This window comes from Trichechus manatus, unplaced genomic scaffold (genome assembly GCF_000243295.1).
Source record: "Trichechus manatus latirostris isolate Lorelei unplaced genomic scaffold, TriManLat1.0 scaffold00015, whole genome shotgun sequence".
Taxonomy (NCBI): domain Eukaryota; kingdom Metazoa; phylum Chordata; class Mammalia; order Sirenia; family Trichechidae; genus Trichechus; species Trichechus manatus.
Genome location: NW_004443951.1, coordinates 19320001 through 19320744, shown reverse-complemented (window position 1 = coordinate 19320744; position 744 = coordinate 19320001). Strand labels below are relative to the sequence as shown.

At 64.7% G+C, this 744-nt stretch overlaps 1 protein-coding gene across 1 annotated transcript in view; it reads left to right on the top strand.

Annotated features, from left to right (window-relative positions):
• Positions 1–564: 564 nt before the first annotated feature.
• Positions 565–744, top strand: part of MANEAL (mannosidase endo-alpha like) — a 4977-nt gene continuing 4797 nt past the window's right edge. Inside the window, 1 exon segment of the mRNA XM_023727021.1 lies at positions 565–744. This exon segment is cut by the window's right edge and continues 12 nt beyond it. Coding sequence (XP_023582789.1) covers positions 565–744 — 180 coding nt within the window.

The window sequence follows — 744 nt, the reverse complement described above, 5'->3', positions numbered from 1 at the left end:
GGTGGCCAACGAGATCAGTAGGGAGGAGGTTAGTAAAATCAGTAAAGGAGGATCAGTGGTAAGGAAATCATTGGAGTAAAGGAAACCATAAACTCTTTATCCCTCGCCGACACTCTGTCCCCACCTCCCTCCAGCACCACCCCCTGGACCTTCTCATGTACTCCAAAAAGAAGACATTTCCTTTGTTCCCACTGGGAGCCTCCACCCCGCTGCCCCATCTTGAAAGTTGAGGATTCCTCGGTGGGCGATGCGGTTTGACTTAGGGACGGGTTTCTTTAGCCCCGAAACCCGCAGTCCAGCTGGGCATAGTCTCTACTCCACGTCAACTCCCCCTTCAGCTCGCGATCACTTGGTCTGCGCCGCCTGCATCCTCTGTGTGCCGGGCCCGCCCGCACTGCGGGGGAGAGGCGGGAGCCGCCCACGCCGCGCTCCGATCTCCGCGCCGGGCGACGCCGTCTTCCTGGGACACGCGCGAGCTTCGCGGCGCGCAGGAGCCGGGCGGGCGACCATGGCGCGGCGCGTCTGGAGGTAGCCCGGCCCGCGGAAAAGACCTCAAGCGTCGCCATGGCCCGGCGGCGGCGCCGCGCCTGCATCGCGCTTTTTCTGGTGCTGCTTTTCGCCTTTGGCACCCTCATGGGCTTGCGCACGCTCAAGGCTCCAGACGGACTCCCAGCTGTGGGCCCCGGCCAGGAGCTGGCGCCCTTTGAGCGGCGCCCAGAGGGGGTCCCCGCTCCTGCCGCCCGG